The sequence below is a fragment of the Mauremys reevesii genome, linkage group 26 (assembly GCF_016161935.1).
Source record: "Mauremys reevesii isolate NIE-2019 linkage group 26, ASM1616193v1, whole genome shotgun sequence".
NCBI lineage: Eukaryota > Metazoa > Chordata > Testudines > Geoemydidae > Mauremys > Mauremys reevesii.
The window spans coordinates 12,100,261-12,114,249 of record NC_052648.1 but is presented as its reverse complement, the minus strand read 5'-3'; the positions used below and the strand labels follow the sequence as shown (position 1 = coordinate 12,114,249).

Here is a 13,989-nt window from a genome sequence, read left to right as displayed (position 1 = left end):
TCTCGCAGAGAAACGACCACCACTATCCAGCGGCTGGATGCCGAAGCTAGACCAGGGGTCGGCAACCTATGGCACGCATGCCAAAGACGGCATGCGAGCCCATTTTTAACGGCACGCTGCTGCCTGCCGGAGTCCTGGCAGGCAGCGCAATGCCATTAAAAATCCTGCCCAGCCCAGCCTGGCCTGCTCTTCTCCACCTTCCACTCCCCCACCCCTCCCCACGGGGGCAAGGGGCAGAAGCTTGGTCCTGCCAGCTCCCCTGCCTCTTCCCGCAGTGTGCTGGGTTCCTGCCCCTCCTCCTCCCCATCCCTCCCTCCCTGCCAGCCGATCAGCTGATGGCCCTTGGGAAGGAGCAGAGTCAGCGTGCTCACTGCTCCCGGCGGAGGCAGGGCCTTGGGGAAGGGGGGGTGGAATAGGGGCATATCCCCTCCAGCCCCCTGCCCTGATCCCCCCCCCCACACACACACCCCAGCCTTGACCCCTGAAACACCCCCCCACACACACACAGGCCCCTGCCCTGAGCCCCGCAGCCCTGCCCACCCCCCAGGCCCATGCCAAGCCCTGTACCCTCTCATACACACCCAGCCCTCTGCTTGACTCCCTCACACACACCACCCAGCCCCCACCCCTGCCCTGACACCTGCACCCCTCACATGCCCCCAGCCCTCTGCCCTGCCTCTTACACCCCCTGCACATACCCAGCCCCTCCACACCCCATGCACCCCCCCACATCCCCACCCAGAGCACCAAACGGGAGCTCCTGCACACACACACCCCCCACATTCCCAGCTGCACCCCTCACACCACATGGGAGCTGCCCAGGTAAGTGCCCCACACCCAAACCTCCTGCCCCAACCCTGAGCCCCTTCCCTCGTTCTAGCTCCTGGCCAGACCCTGCACCCCCAGCCCTGTGCTCAGTGCACTCCCACCCTCAGCTCAGTGCAGAGAGAGGGAGAGAATGGGCCAGAACCAGGGAGAAGGTAGGTACCCGCTGTATGTGGGCAGGGGCGGGACCCCAGACCGGCAGCAGGGTGAGCGGGTCCGGCAGCCGGGATCCCGGCTGACAGGAGCTGGCGGATGGAGCCGGCAGAGCCCACTGCCGGTCTGGGGTCCCAGCCGCCAGCCCCACACAACCCACTGCTGGTCTGGGGTTCTGGCTGCTGGACCCTTGCCAGCCGGGGTCCCGGCCGCAGGCCCCACTCAGCCCACTGCCGGCCTAGGTGAACAGAACCCCAGACCAGCAGCGGGGTGAGCGGGCCAGCGGCGGCGTAAGATCAACATTTTAATTTAATTTTAAATGAAGATTCTTAAACATTTTGAAAACCTTGTTTATTTTACAATACAATACATTAGTTTAGTTATATAATAGAGACAGAGAGAGACCTTCTAAAAAGACATTAAAATGTATTACCAGCACGCGAAACCTTTAATTAAAGTGAATAAATGAAGACTCGGCCCAGCACTTCTGAAAGGTTGCCGACCCCTGCGCTAGACAGACCGGAAATAAGGTGCAAGTTTTGAACAGTGAGATAATTAACCCTTGAATTATTTATCAAGGGTTGGGAGGGATCCCCATCACTGGAAGTTCCAAAAATCCCAACTGCTCTAAAGAGATCTGCTCGTGCTTGGAGGAATTCGTTCAGGAACTTCTATAGCTTGTGTTATGCACGAGGTCAGACAACAGTGCCTCCTGGCTCCTCCATGCAGCAGTTACTTCAGACACTAAACTGACTCCACAGAAAATGCGATGCTAGAGCAAAAGCCGAACTCGGAGCTCCCTGAAGGGCAAGGTCTCCGAGTGCGTCACTTCCCAAGCCCCTTTTCACCACCGAGGCCCCAGAGCCTTCACTGGAAGAGTCAATCCAGGCACAGCAGCGAAAAGGAGCGTTATCCCATTTGGGCGAGTCGGAGCACAAGTTAATTAGTTCTCTAAAGCAGACATGCAGAAGACCAAATAGTACAACCCTGAACTGCTGACGATTTATAGAATTCGGTTACCAAATCATGACTGAGAATTTACATTGCAACACTGCTCATTCAGAGGCGCGGGTGCGAGGCCCGATTCCAGGGAATCGGCTTAAAGCCAGCCCTCATCACTAGAGCCCACTTTATTCTGCACAATCAATTCCTACTAATTAAGTTTCTCCTTGGATATTAGGAACTAGTGTGGCTATATTCCTTGCCACCCGGAAATTCTACAAAATTTACATCTACCCACACAGATTAACACCTCATAAGAGAAACCAGAGGCCTTTTGCAGTCCAAGGAAAGCTCCTTTCCCAAGACATACGGCCCAGCTTTCAGTGACAGGCTCTGGGAGGAGTTTCAGGCCCGTGCAGAAGCCCCACAATTCTGTAAGTTATACAGTCTATTTTAGATTTGCAAGGCCAGTAATATATCATGCTCCCAGCTGGCTCCTGCCTGCCTGTTGCTAGAAATAGGGGCTGCAAATTTCACAGATTTGCAAAATCAGCAAAAATGTAACTTGGCTCAGAGCAAGTGTTTCTGCAGCGTGTAAGACACGTGTTAATAAAATGTTAACAAAACAAGCAGTGAATAGTTAAGTCTAGAAGACTTGAACAGCCTTTTTTTTTTTTTTTTTTTTTTTTTAAACTACACAGGGTGTGTATGGTATTATATCCAAAAACCCTGTGCTGGAAATATTTAGGTTGCAAAGGTAAGCATTTCAATATTGGGAAATGCCAGAGTTTAGGGTTACCCATGCAACCTAACTCAGCCCCAGCTAGAGCTAATGGAGTAACCAGTAGCAGTAGTAGGTTATCTTCTATGTGACCAGCCACTAGAGGGAGATGGCAACAGTTTGCCACTGGCTTTCACAGCTGTTTGAAAAAAACTTCTGGATTAATTCCTGGTTGTATCGGGGGGGAAATGTGCTCTGGCAGTTCGACCCTTCTGCCCCCATCTTGTCCCATCCCCTGGCTCCTGTTCCCAACCCCACCCACCCTACTGACCCCTTCCCACTGGGTCCTGCAGCCCACTTCCCTGCTCTGCATTTCAGCCAGGCTGTTTGCAGAGGGCACAGAGCACAGGAGAGGTTTTCCCAGCTCTCAGTTCTAGTGACTGGAGCCTCAGGGTTTGTCTACACTACAGTTAAAAACCTGCCGCTGGCCCATGCCAGCTGACTCAGGCTTGCAGGCCTCGGGCTGTGGGGCTGTTTCACTGCCGTGTAAACTTCTGAGCTCAAGCTACAGCCCAAGCTCTGGGACCCTCCCACCTCACAGGGTCCGAGCTCAGGCACCAGCTCAGGTTCAGCTGCAGTGTAGATGCACCTCTGGTGCCAGGAGGAGCAACTGCAGGGAGAGTCCTGCTCAGCCCCAAACCGGAACACGGTCAGGGCAGACAATCTGAGCTGCAAAACTCTAACAAGAGCGAGCGCGACCAAACGAACTAAGTTCTCAGAGGTTTCAGTTCTGCCAATCTGAGCACTTTATGAGGGCAGCAAAAGGTCCCTCTGACACCACGGTGACCCCCTCCCTCCCCACTCATGCCAAATTTCAAGGCCGTGCTGCAAAGCAGCTGTACCAGAACTCTGCAATGAGACCATGTAAGTATATAAATTAAAAAACAAATAAAGAGACACAGGCAAGGAATAGTTTTCCCTAAGCTTGTTCCTGGAAACAGCAGAACCACTTTGGCCAAAGCCTTTTAATCCCATTTCAAACACGAGCAAGTCAAAGTGCACCAGGGGATTTTTAAACACACAGCAGCAAGCGATGTGGTTCTGGGGTAGGTCTGAGACGTGGAGCACCCACTGCTCCTATAGCCTTCCAGCAGAGTGGGAGGGGTAGCTCAGTGGTTTGAGCATTGGCCTGCTAAACCCAGGGTAGTGAGTTCAATCCTTGAGGGGGCCACTTAGGGATCTGGGGCAAAATCTGTCAGGGATAATACTTGGTCCTGCTGTGAAGGCGTGGGACTGGATTCAAGGACCCTTCCAGTTCTATGCAATAGACTATATGGAGATAAATATTGCAAGTCTTAATCTGTGAGAAAAGGAAACCCAGGGTTGAGCTCAATCCTTGAGAGATCGAGGGCAAAAATCTGTCTGGGGCTTGGTCCTGCTTTGAGCAGGGGGTTGGACTAGATACCTCCTGAGGTTCCTTCCAACCCTGATATTCTATGGAGTTGAGCGTGTGTAACACATGCCTGTTTGGTGTGGTACTCTGCCCCCTTCTTGCAGCATCTAAACTTTCTAGAGATTGAGTCTGAAAGAGCCTGTGGCTTTTAAACTCATGCAGTAGAGACTCATACGCTAAATGTCAAGGTTCAATCCCCTCCACAGCATTATGCATGTTCAACAAAACTGATCACCACAAGAAGTCCCTTGATCTCGCTTGTAGTATTTCTCTACTTCACCATCGATTCCCCCACCCCAATACAACAAAGAGCAGCTTGGGGGTGGGAGGGGCAGTGCTTTAACGGTGCTAAAATGAGGACACGCTCCGAGATGCAGGAGTGAATATGCCGCATCACTCCTTAAACCATCGCCGCTCAAGATACGGACTCAGTTGTCAACTATAGCACCTCAAGCTGGGTACATTTGCTATACAGAGTCAGAGCTCCATGGGTTTTGCCTGTTTCGTGTAGCAGTTACCCACCCTAGTCCAAACTTAAAAAAACACCCCATGAGGATTTTGAAAAATCAAAACCTATTTAAAATTAAATGTGAAGTTATAACAACCTACGCTAAGGTCTAAGAATATTATAATCAATTACAAAGTTAGTTATTTAAACTAAACTTGGCAGCTGCCAAGTTTTCAAGAAAGTGAACTTGTGGAAGTCATTTGCTAAGCACTTGGAACCAGAGTTAGCTGAAGCAGCTTTTGACAGCAATAGTCTCTTCTGCAGGTGCAGAGCAAGTGTTTTCTTCACTTCAGTTCATTCGATTAGTTCAGTTCAATGACTAGTTCACACGAAGGTAAGAAACCAACTGGGAGTTTGGGGGGAAGATAGGGAGGGAGAAGAATAGGAAAGCTTGTCTTCCACTTCATGAGAGGATGAGATCTACTACTTCTAAATCCTTGAAGGACAATGGTGACCAGAAATCAGTCCAATTCGGTAACTGAGCAATAAAAATCAAAATAAAATTTTAAAATGCAAAATACAAACTTTGATAAACTTCCCCCTTTGTGTATCCAGCCCTATTTTTATTTCACTAACAATTTGAAGATGCTCATGTGCTTTTAATTGCATTTCCATCCAAATGCAACTGGATACAAATCACAAGCAACAAACTAACAGTGCTCCAGTAAATAAGAAATGCATCATTCACCATTTTCTAACAAAAAATACAAGTGTGAAGAACCTGAATAAGTGTGTATAGTGATAGCATTTGCTCCTGGTTAGTATTTACCTGCAAATCAACATGTTCTAATGGTTACCAACCGACGAGGGTTAATCTTTCTTTAAGAAACTGAAAAGAACAAACGCAAGACAAGATTAAAATCTGTCATTTAAATCAATGTTTCCAGCCTGGAAAAATCAATCCACGCTGGCCTGGACACAGGGTCTAATTGCACTTGCATGGTAATTAAATTTTCAGAAAGGAACTAACGTGTATGAACCCACTGCTGGGCATATATATATTTTGTGGAAGGGAGAAAAACCTCAAATAGGCATCAGTATTTTATAATTGCTGGGATGGAACATAGTAAGCAGGAGTGGCATTCAATATGGGGCACAGGAGACAGATGTCCATCCCCCAGACTTTTCTTAGGTTTATATGCTCCACTGCCATCTCCCCCCACCAATTTTGCAGGATATAATCACATTACGTTCTATCAGCTGACGACTTCACTCCCCATCCGCTGAATTTTTCGGATAGTAAGTCACGTTCTATGAAACGTTAGCCATGGTTGTGAATGAGCCAACATGCCCCAATTGCCCGCTCTGGGACAGGCCGTCCTGTGGTGAGAGTTCTGGTTGAGTAAGAATAGGCTGCCTCAAAGAACACAGGTGTCACTCAAGCAATGGTACGTCCATTATGTGAGCACCCAGGGCTGGTCTACACTGGAGGGGGGGAGAAATTGATCTAAGATACACAACTTCAGCTACGTGAATAGCATAGCTGAAGTCAAAGTATCTTAGATCGATTTACCTCAGGTCCTTACGGCGCGGGATCGACGTCCGCGGCTCCCCGCCGACTCTGCTACCGCCGCTCGCTCCGGTGGCGTTCCGGAGTCGACGGGAGCGCATTTGGGGATCGATATATCACGTCTAGATGAGACGCGATCTATTGGTCCCCGAAAAATCGATCACTACCAGCCAATACGGCGGGTAGTCTGGACGTACCCTTAGTCTGACTTCCCATGGGGGTGATAGAGGGTTCGCTGCTGCTTGGGAGGTCAGAGGAAGCTCTGGGAAACATGCCGGAATTGCACAATGAAAGGCTGCGAGCATTAAAGATGGGACAAAGACAACAGCATCACTGAAGATCAGGTGTCTAGGTAGCATTTCCATCTCATTTAACACAAGACTAGAGGCCACCTTCCCGTGCTTTGGTCGCATTACCCAGCCAGATGAGCAAAGCCATAGTTACTGTTCCCTTTTGCACAATTCTCTTCCAAATCGTGCCAACGGTTTTGCTTTTATCTAAGCCTCACAATTTGATGAGGTGGCTTAAGGTGGGAAAGGAAGGCACCTGAACTCTGACTCGAGAGGAAGCAGAATCAGTACCAGCCAGACCTGCCAGAAGACACAGCTGAAAAGGAGGGACTCCTGTGTAGCTCAGCTCAAGCCAGGCTGGGTTACACAGATCTTCACTGGAGTTTGTCCCCTCCCCACAGGCCTTCAGCGAAGCCCAGAAACACTAAAGCCCTAGGCCTGAGCCGCTCACAGCAGCCAGACTAAGGACACGTTTGTACAGAACCGTGGCAGGTCACACTGCAGCGGTGAGCAAATGCGTGAGAACCAGGAGGTGAGATTGAAGGTTCGGTTTCTGAGCCATGCGAACAGGCCACAGTAATGGGGGAAGTGAGCGGGATCCCTCGGATGGGCAGTTTTAGCAGTGTCTGGGATGGACACGTGATTTTCCTAGAGCAGGGTTTTGCCTCAGACAACGCCCCCGGCTCTTTAACCACAGATGGCCTCATACCAACAGCTGGAAGCCCTAATTATAATGCAAAGGCTTGTCGAAAAGCCCAGGCTGTAACTTAACCGGACCGTACCATGCCAGAGATGACCTTACAGGCCTTCCAAGAGGCTCGAAGCATCCTGAGTCATCAGAAGTTACACTGCACCGAGTTATCAGAGGCAGCAGCTTATTTGTGGCACTGGTCATTCTGCTTTGGCCGGCAGACTGCAAGCAACGGTTGTATCTCAGCTAGAAACAGACCCACGGTCCCCAGATACCCACACGGTCCACCAAGGTCTGGAGTTTGCCATGTGTTTAGGGGGGTTCTAAACTTGGGGTGAGGAGTCCTTGGGCTACTGCCCAGCCTATAGCCAGCTATCTTAGGTACTTAGCGGCCTCCCCCATATTACTGTAGTATCGGAGCGCCTCACTCTGGTGTATTTATCCTCAGCACCCCTGGGAGGCAGGACAGCCCTATTATCCTCACTGCACATATACTTTGTGTCTCCGCATCCTAACTTAACCAAGGTCACACGGGGAGTCGGTGGCAGAGCAGGGAATGGAACATGCTTCTCTCAAGTCCCAGGGCAGTGCCCTGACCACCAGGTCACCCTTGCGCTCCAGCCGTCTCTGCCACCACAGGCCACATCAGCTCGGTCATCAACTCCCCCCACAAGTCTGGAGGAGAGGAAGTCATGGGCTTAGTGGGAGGGTGAAGGTCTTTGTTTGGCATTTGGCTCACAAGGCACCTCCCGCCCTGGTGATCCCTTGCACCAGTCGGTTCCATAGTCTGGTGCACATTTTGCAAAAGTGCCTTATAAACGCCCACTCCTGACCCCATTAACCCACCTCCTTTCCCACTAACCTTCCCTTAACCCCACCCCACCCCCCGTGGGGGAGTACTAGGAGGGGCAGGTCTGAGGAATTTTAGCCATTGCAATGCAGTATAGCAGCTGGATGGGACATCTGGCCAGCCAGCTCCCACACACAGCACAGAACGGGGACCCTCTCAGAGGCCGACAATTCCTTAATGTCTGTAAAGGTGCTGGAGGTCAGAATAGTTCTACCAGCATCCACTCCTTGGCGATGAGCAATAACGGTCTCCGGATACTCGAGCGTCTCAAGCAGGTTTAAAAAGTGGGGGAGGGGGAAAGGGACACAAGCCAAATGGTGGTTCGCTTTGTGCTAGTTTCCCCAGAGACGAGGGATCAGTCTATTGCCGAGCGTTGTACAAACGTTAAACACGGCTCTAGCTTTTTTGCGAGAACCGAGATCCCAGCACAAGCCGACGGCAAACCTGGGCGCTTGCCCGAGCGCAGGGGAGAAGGACGCTGAAGTTGAGCAGCAGAGAAATATTGTGTGCGCCGAATGCATCTAGAAGAGGAACTTCCCAAGGTCGGGGTCTGGACAAGACTCACTCCAGCCTCCCATGGAGCAGAAGCTGGTCGAGGGAGCACTGCACCTAGGAGCCTGTAACACAATATCTCGCCAGGTTTACAGGAAAGCCAGCACAGAGCACAGCCGGTCGGCTCGCGCCCTGGCTGGGGAGGAACACAGGGCAGCCAGAGTGAGGAGGAGGTGGGGGCGGGCTTTTAGCAACAAGGCCAAACTTCTGATTTGTGCCTTTGGGACTTCAGAGCCGATGGGCCAGTGCTGAAGGCCGCGCCCTGGATGCCCACAGCCCTCCCTCTGCAGGAGGCCTGGATGTTCGGCGCTAGGCCAGGTCACTCGGCTATTGGGGTGAAGTGGGTGGGAACGGTCATTGCTAGCCCAGCTTGTCACCTGCCAGTGACGCGAGCCGGATGCTGCTGTTCGCCTCCCCGAGCAGGCAACGTTGGACGGCAGAAAGACAGGGCCCTAACTTAAGGCATCGCTGGGACGTTTTGGTGGGTGGGCTGGGGCAGATCATTGTAACTGCCCACCTCCCTGCCACCTACACCCGGCCCCTAGCAATGCTATGGAGAGAGTACAGGGGGGCTCGGGATGCTCTGTCTACACTACAGACCCCACGCCAGCGTAATTCCAAGTGTACACAGCATACGCTGACAGGCGTTTTTCCACTGGGGTAGGATCACCAGCACCCCGAATGCCGATAGCCCTCTTCTGGCAGCATACGGTATTTACGCTGGGGGTTGCGTCAGTGTAGCAATGTCCCAGGAGGGGGGGTTGCCCCCACCCCACCACTGACCAACATAGCTAAGCCAGGGTCAGTTTTAAAGTGCAAAGCTTTTACAGTGGAGAGCAATAAGCAAGTGCCACGTCTCACTGCCTCCTGTAACAGACCAACACGCTTTGCCTAGCAGCATGGCAGTTTCAAACGGACATCAGCCACCCAGTGAGGTATCAGCCCTTGGGCCTGACACGCCATCCAGCAGGCCAAAGGTTTAGCTGCAGGAAGGTGCCACGCCCCAGCTTTGGCACCCCTGGTACCGTCTGTTTGAGAGCAGCTCTCAGCTGCTTTGGAGCAGCAGGGACAACAGAAAGTAGGAAATAGAAGCGTTGAGGAGAGCCGGCAGCTTCTCAAGGAGACAAAGGCACAACTGCCCACCATGCCAATCCAAGGGAGAGGCAGGCACAACAATCAGAGGTCAACACGGCTCCTGAGGAGCCCTTTAATGACCTGAAAACAACCCAAAGGACAAATCCTACAAAAAGTGGAAATGCAGCCAAGCTGCTAAGGAGTATAAGAAAATAGCAGCTCAAGTGCGTATGGCTAAAAGTCAGCAAGGCTGAGGTCCAATACGAGGTCCACTGAGCAAGGGGCATAAAAGGCCATAAGAGGTGCTTTAAAGACATCAATAGCCAGAGAAAGACAAAAGAAACTCTAGGTCCTCCATAGGTGCAGGGACTTGGGGCACTGCTGCACCCCCTGGCTTGAAGTGGTTTCTATCATATACAGGGTTTACAGTTTGGTTCAATGGCTCTCAGCCCCCTCCCCCCGTCCCCCACTTATGGTTGCAAACCCTCCTGCTTTCGCCAGGAGTCTCCCAGAATAAGGCTCTATCTCCTGGAGGCTCCTGAAGCCACGCTGGGAGATTTTAGCCTGCTTAAAGTCCTGCGAACTGCAGCCAATGGGAGCTGCCGGGGCAGCGCTTGCAGGCAGGGGCAGCGCATGGAGACCCCCTGCCCCTCAAGGAACATGCTGGCTGCTTCCTGGAGCAGCACAGGGCCAGGGCAAGCAAGGAGCCTGCCTTAACCCTGCTGTGCCACCGCCCGGGAGCTGCCAGAGGTAAGAGCCACCCAGTTGGAGCCTGCATCCATCACCCCATCCTGCACCCTAACCTCAGCCCAGAGCCCCCTCCTGCACCCAAACGCCCTCCCAGAGCCCACACCCCCTGCCCCTGCCCGGAGCCCCTCCTGCACCCAAACTCCCTCCCAGAGCCCACACCCCCTGCCCAGAGCCCCCTCCTGCACCCAAACTCCCTCCCAGAGCCCACACCCCCTGCCCAGAGCCCCCTCCTGCACCCAAACTCCCTCCCAGAGCCCACACCCCACTCCCCCTGCCCGGAGCCCCCTCCTGCACCCAAACTCCCTCCCAGAGCCCACACCCCCTGCCCAGAGCCCCCTCCTGCACCCAAACTCCCTCCCAGAGCCCACACCCCCTGCCCCTGCCCGGAGCCCCCTCCTGCACCCAAACTCCCTCCCAGAGCCCACACCCCCTGCCCCTGCCCGGAGCCCCCTCCTGCACCCGAACTCCCACCCAGAGCCCACACCCCCTGCCCTGGGCTCAGCCCAGAGCCCCCTCTCACTCCTCAGCCCCAGCCCAGAGCCCACATCCCCTCTCTCAAGCCAAGCCCCTGCCCCAGCCCAGGGGAAGGGAGTGAGGGTGGGGAAGAGCGAGCGACCGAGGGAAGGGGGATGGAGTGAGCGGGGCAGGGCCTCGGAGACGGGGTGGGGGTGGGGCAAGGGTGTTTGAGTTTGTGCGATTAGACAGTTGGCAACCCTACCCCCCCTGTACAAACTGTTCCAGCACCTCTGACAGCCATAACTGAGACCATCAAGGCGGCAGAGGTGTTGGTGGCTCTTCTGCTTCAGTCCTCACTAAAAACTTGTTAATATTAATGGGGTGTCAGGTCATCCCAAGGGGGGAGGAACAAGCCAAGCCAGGGGAAGAACGGGTTAAAGGACAGTGAGGCAAGTTAAATGTATTCAAGTCAGCAGGGCCTGATGAAACTCATCCCAGGGTAGTAAGGAACTAGCTGAAGCAACTCCCCCTGAGAGCGTATGGAGGACAGGGGAGACGTCAGAGGGCCTGGAGACGGGTGAACACAGCACCTAGCTTTAAAAGAGGAACGAAGAATCCAGGGAATTACAGACCAGTCAGCCTAACTTCAATACCTCGAAAGATACTGGAGCAAATTAACAACCAGTTATTTTTTAATGTTTTTAAATTTCTAATTATCATTACATAATTAAATAAAAATAATAAAAAAATTATTAATTAAATTATTAATCAGTCTGTCAGCACCTGGAGGGTGACAGGGTTATAAGCACTGGCCAGTCTGTATTTGTCAAGAACAGTTACGACAAACCAACCTAACGTCTGTCTTTGACAAGGGCTCACTGGCCTAGTGGATGAGGGGGCAGGAGCAGACATGACAGATCTTGATTTTAGTCAAGCGTTTGACACAGGCTCACACAACACTCTAGGGAAACGTGAACGCCATGAAATTACTACAAGGTGGAGGCACAACTGGTTGAAAGACTGAACACACAGAGTAGCTGTCAATGGTTCACGGTCAGACTGTGAGGGTCAACCATGGGTCCAGTTTGGGTACCACGTAGAGTTGTGGAAAGCCCAGAGGAGAGCAACAAAAATAATAAAAAGTTTAGAAAACCTGACCTCAAAGCATAGGCATGGGAACTAGCAGTGTGGGGGTGCTGCAGCCCCCCTGGGTTTTACACGGGGCCGATGGCCCCAGGCCTTCACTCCCCAGCTGCCAGCCCTGTTTCCTGTGCCCTGGGCTCTGCTCTCAGGGCCCCAGCCAGCTACTGACTCTGCATGCGGGGTCCCGACTACAGGCCCCATGTCCAGTGCACCCCCCCACCTTTGCCCCCTTACCCCTGTCTGGGCACCCCCCATCCCAGAGACACTGCTCCCAGCCCCAGCTGGGGGGGCATGGGCAGGGGTGGGGGGCTGGCTTCCAGCACCCCCACTATTAAAAGGGTTCCAGAGCCACTGCCTCAGACGAAAGGTTAAAAAAAAAATCCAGGCATGTTTAGTCTTGAGAAAAGACGACTGGACAGGGAACCTGAGAACAGTCTTCAAAAACTTAAGGGCTGTTAGAAAAAAAGATGCTGATCGATCATTCTCCATGTCCACGGAAATTAGGACAAGACATAGTTGGCTTAACCAGCCACAATGTTCCGGTTAAATGTTAGGAAAATCTTGCTAAGTCTAAGGCTTGTTCAGCTCTGGAACGAGCGGCCCAGGGAGGTTGTGGAATCGCCGACACTGGAGGTTTAAGACCAGGCTGGACAAACCCCGGCCAGGGCCAGTCTAGGGTCACAGGCTCCTGCCTCCGCGCAGGGGGCTGGACCAGGTGCCCTCTCCAGGTCTCTACCAGCCCCACATTTCTAGGAGCACAAAAATAGCAACCGAGCCCCCAATCCCAGGGAGGCCCAGGGAGTTCGCTAGGGCTGCAGGTGGCACATCTGAAGCCCCTGCAGAGAGTTGCAGCAGGACAGTCCTTAAGCACTGAGCGCTCGCCCCAAGTGGGCTCAGCCCCCAGCCTGTAAGTGCCGGGGGGCTGGGACGGTTTACAGACTTGCCTCTTCTGGGGATTCTCCCGCCCCCACAGCCAGGCAGGGCTGCTGGCTGCACTAGCGGTGCCTCCTCCATTGAAAATAGCCGCGTCCCTGCGCTGGCGGAGACCGCGAGCTGCTATTTTCACCGTTTGAAATTGCGGCACCACTGGCGCAAGTAACAGCGTCCCTGGGGGGTCTGCAGCGGCGCAGCCAGCGCCGGGACCGACACGGGGGCCCGCTCTGGAGAAGCCCGCCCCGGGCACTGCCCGCCCCAGGGATCCCGGTCCGGAGCGCACCGTGCTCCGCTCCCCGGGACGCGGCACCTACCTGCGCGTACAGCTCCGCGGCAGCCATGGCGAAGGGCCGCGGAGCAGCCGGTGCAAGGAGCCCACAGCCGGGCTGCCCAGGGCGCTTATGGGGAGGGCGCAGCGCGCGCCGCCCTTTGCACGGGCCGCCTGCACCTGGACTCAATCGCCAATTAAGCTGCTCCGCGCGCCCAGCAGCCGCGGGGATGGGCCCTGCAGGGCCCAGGTGCCACGAGCGCATCCCCGAGCCTCTCCCCAGCTCCGGCTTCCCCGGGGGCCAGGCGCAGGTGGGGAGGCTCCTGCAACAGGGGCCACACTTGGCCTGTGGATCTTATTCTAGCGCTTTGCACCCCAGGGGCCAGGGGTCACCCTGGGAGGCAGGGCCCCCTTGTGCTGGGTGCTGCCCGGTAGCAAAGCGGGGAGGCCCCTGCCCCAGAGAGCACAGCCCCCGTGTCAGGCCGGGTGCAGCAATCACAGGGTGGGGGGCTCCCTGCCCACTGAGGCGGGTGGGAATTTCTTAGCCGCAGGGCAGCCTGCCCCTGCCTGCTGGGTGAGAACAGGGGGATGCCTGTGGGGTTAACCGAAAAGCCGCTCCTGGGAGGCGGCAAGGGGAGCGGAGTCAAGACCCATGTTCTGTGGGTCAGTGCTCATGGGGAGAGGGACGCACAAGGCCAGCCAAGCTGATCTGAGGCTTTCACAACCCATACTGTAGTTAGCCTCACCACGCTCTGGGAGGCAGGGCAGGGCTGTTATCTCCAGGGCACAGAGGGGAAACTGAGGCACAGAGCAGCCAAGTGATTTCCCCAAAGGCACACAAGGAGTCTGTGGCCGAGAACGGGCTTGCAC

General features: G+C 54.1%; 1 protein-coding gene across 2 annotated transcripts in view; it reads right to left on the bottom strand.

The window, feature by feature from the left end:
* Nucleotides 1-13,273, bottom strand: part of LOC120391800 (unconventional myosin-Vb-like) — a 69,920-nt gene extending 56,647 nt beyond the window's left edge. For both annotated transcript variants that reach the window (XM_039515908.1, XM_039515909.1), the window contains exon 1: nucleotides 13,166-13,273. In XM_039515908.1, coding sequence (XP_039371842.1) covers nucleotides 13,166-13,192 — 27 coding nt within the window. In that variant the 5' untranslated portion in view covers nucleotides 13,193-13,273. The remainder of the gene's footprint in view (nucleotides 1-13,165) is intronic.
* Nucleotides 13,274-13,989: the final 716 nt, after the last annotated feature.